The 1708-nt window shown below is 36.8% G+C and overlaps 1 protein-coding gene across 1 annotated transcript in view; it reads right to left on the bottom strand.

The window, feature by feature from the left end:
- Window positions 1-1247, bottom strand: part of LOC108626519 (2-oxoglutarate dehydrogenase, mitochondrial) — a 10075-nt gene extending 8828 nt beyond the window's left edge. Inside the window, exon 1 of the mRNA XM_026814893.1 lies at window positions 707-1247. Coding sequence (XP_026670694.1) covers window positions 707-1067 — 361 coding nt within the window. The 5' untranslated portion in view covers window positions 1068-1247. The remainder of the gene's footprint in view (window positions 1-706) is intronic.
- Between the last annotated feature and the right edge of the window lie 461 nt (window positions 1248-1708).

Below are 1708 nucleotides of genomic sequence, written 5' to 3'. Positions count from 1 at the left end.
AATATTTAACAGATTTTGTTGTATTCAATAAAAATGAAAAAATTGGTAAAATTTTATTATTTGTATACGTTCTTTGGTTCTTTTGACGAAAGACATTGCTCTTAATAAGAATAAAATTCTTCTCTTGTGAATATAAACGCGCACGACGATAATAAATAATTAACGATAAATTAAACCACTGAATTTCGAGTATAAAAGTGCAAATCTCAACAATATTAACACATTATTATTTTAATTTTTCGATGTTACGTCGATCTTTAAATGCAATTTAAGAAATCTTATATTAAATTCCTCGAAATTGAGAATAAAACGATAAAATGTGAAAACAGACTTGGCGACACGTACTAAAATTTCATATTGTTCGAATCGAAAGGAGAATTGATAAGATGAAGACTTGAAGACTCTCGCGCGATCCTTTGATTGTATTCGAGTCGATAAAAAATTTTTTCTTTTGGCTATAAAATGATTTGAAGTACACCTAAAGTTCTTCTCTAATATAGCTGAAATCGTCTCGAGTTGCTGGTTCGCCCGAGCGCAAAAGGCTTCCAGTGCAAAGAGTTAATTTGTATTCCGGAGTTAAGGGTATTAAGGGTTAATTTTAATTTGTATACGTATAATCGTTGTCAACGATTCTTGTAATTGATGCAACCTTAAAATGCCAATAAGAAGAAGAAGAAGAAGAAGAAGAAGAATATAAGATATTCACATGATTGTCCCGATGCCATCACCGTAGGAGACGATTCGAGGCGGATGGTGGCCGACGGTATCAGAGACACGGATTTTTTGGGAACCGCTTGATCGCCATCGAGCGATCTAAAGTACGTGTCCCACGATTCCGACACAGTCTTCGGATCCCTCTTCCACGACTCGTACATCGTGTCTAAATACTGACTGTTGTTCATGATCAGCATGCTGTCCACATTCCGAGATTTGTCGTCCTTGCCGTCGTGCTTGAAACGAGCGAGGCATGTCTGCGGGTCGCACGAACGTTTGACCTCGCCATTGCTGGGCTTGAACCGATTGATCAGCAGCAGGATGTTACGTCGGGGTCGTTGGTTCGTGTACATGTTCCCATTTGGTGGTGCCACGTGCTCGATATTGTTCGGCTCCGCGAAAACGCTCACCAGATTTTATACGTCAGCGACAAATCCTGTCGAGCACCGGGACGCTTGTCATCGTAACACTTGACGATGTCGAAGATCACAATTGCGATTCATCGAAAATTCTCGCGCGAAGTTAAGCGAAACTCAGACGAAACTATCAGATTTCTATATATTTATAATATATGTATATATATATAATCATAATCATAATCATAATTTAGATAACTTGACGATGGACGAAATAAATAACTCTTGAAGCATTCGAGGTAGAAAAAAGTTGTATACGACCTTTCTTGTAGTACTTACAACTTTTATTTGACGTATTTTTAGAAATTTTGGGGAAAAAAAAATTTTCGATTTTTCCGAGATTTTTCCAAGGGGTACCCCTTCAGATTTTGCAAAATTTTCGTTTTTGGCCAATAACTTCTAAACCGTTGGAGATACGGGAAAATTGCATAGGACCTTTCTTGTAGAGGACGACGAGATCTACAATTTCCATGTAAAAATTTTTCACTAGCATCAATAGTTTACGAGTAATTTGCAAAAAACTGTTTTTTTGTTTTTCGTCAATAACTCATAAACTATTGATGCTAGCGAAAAATTTC

The sequence above is a fragment of the Ceratina calcarata genome, unplaced genomic scaffold (genome assembly GCF_001652005.2).
Source record: "Ceratina calcarata isolate Rehan_Ccalc_2016 unplaced genomic scaffold, ASM165200v1 scaffold408, whole genome shotgun sequence".
Taxonomy (NCBI): domain Eukaryota; kingdom Metazoa; phylum Arthropoda; class Insecta; order Hymenoptera; family Apidae; genus Ceratina; species Ceratina calcarata.
The sequence above is the reverse complement of the archived record's forward strand: the minus strand, read 5'-3'. Positions and strand labels throughout refer to the sequence as shown.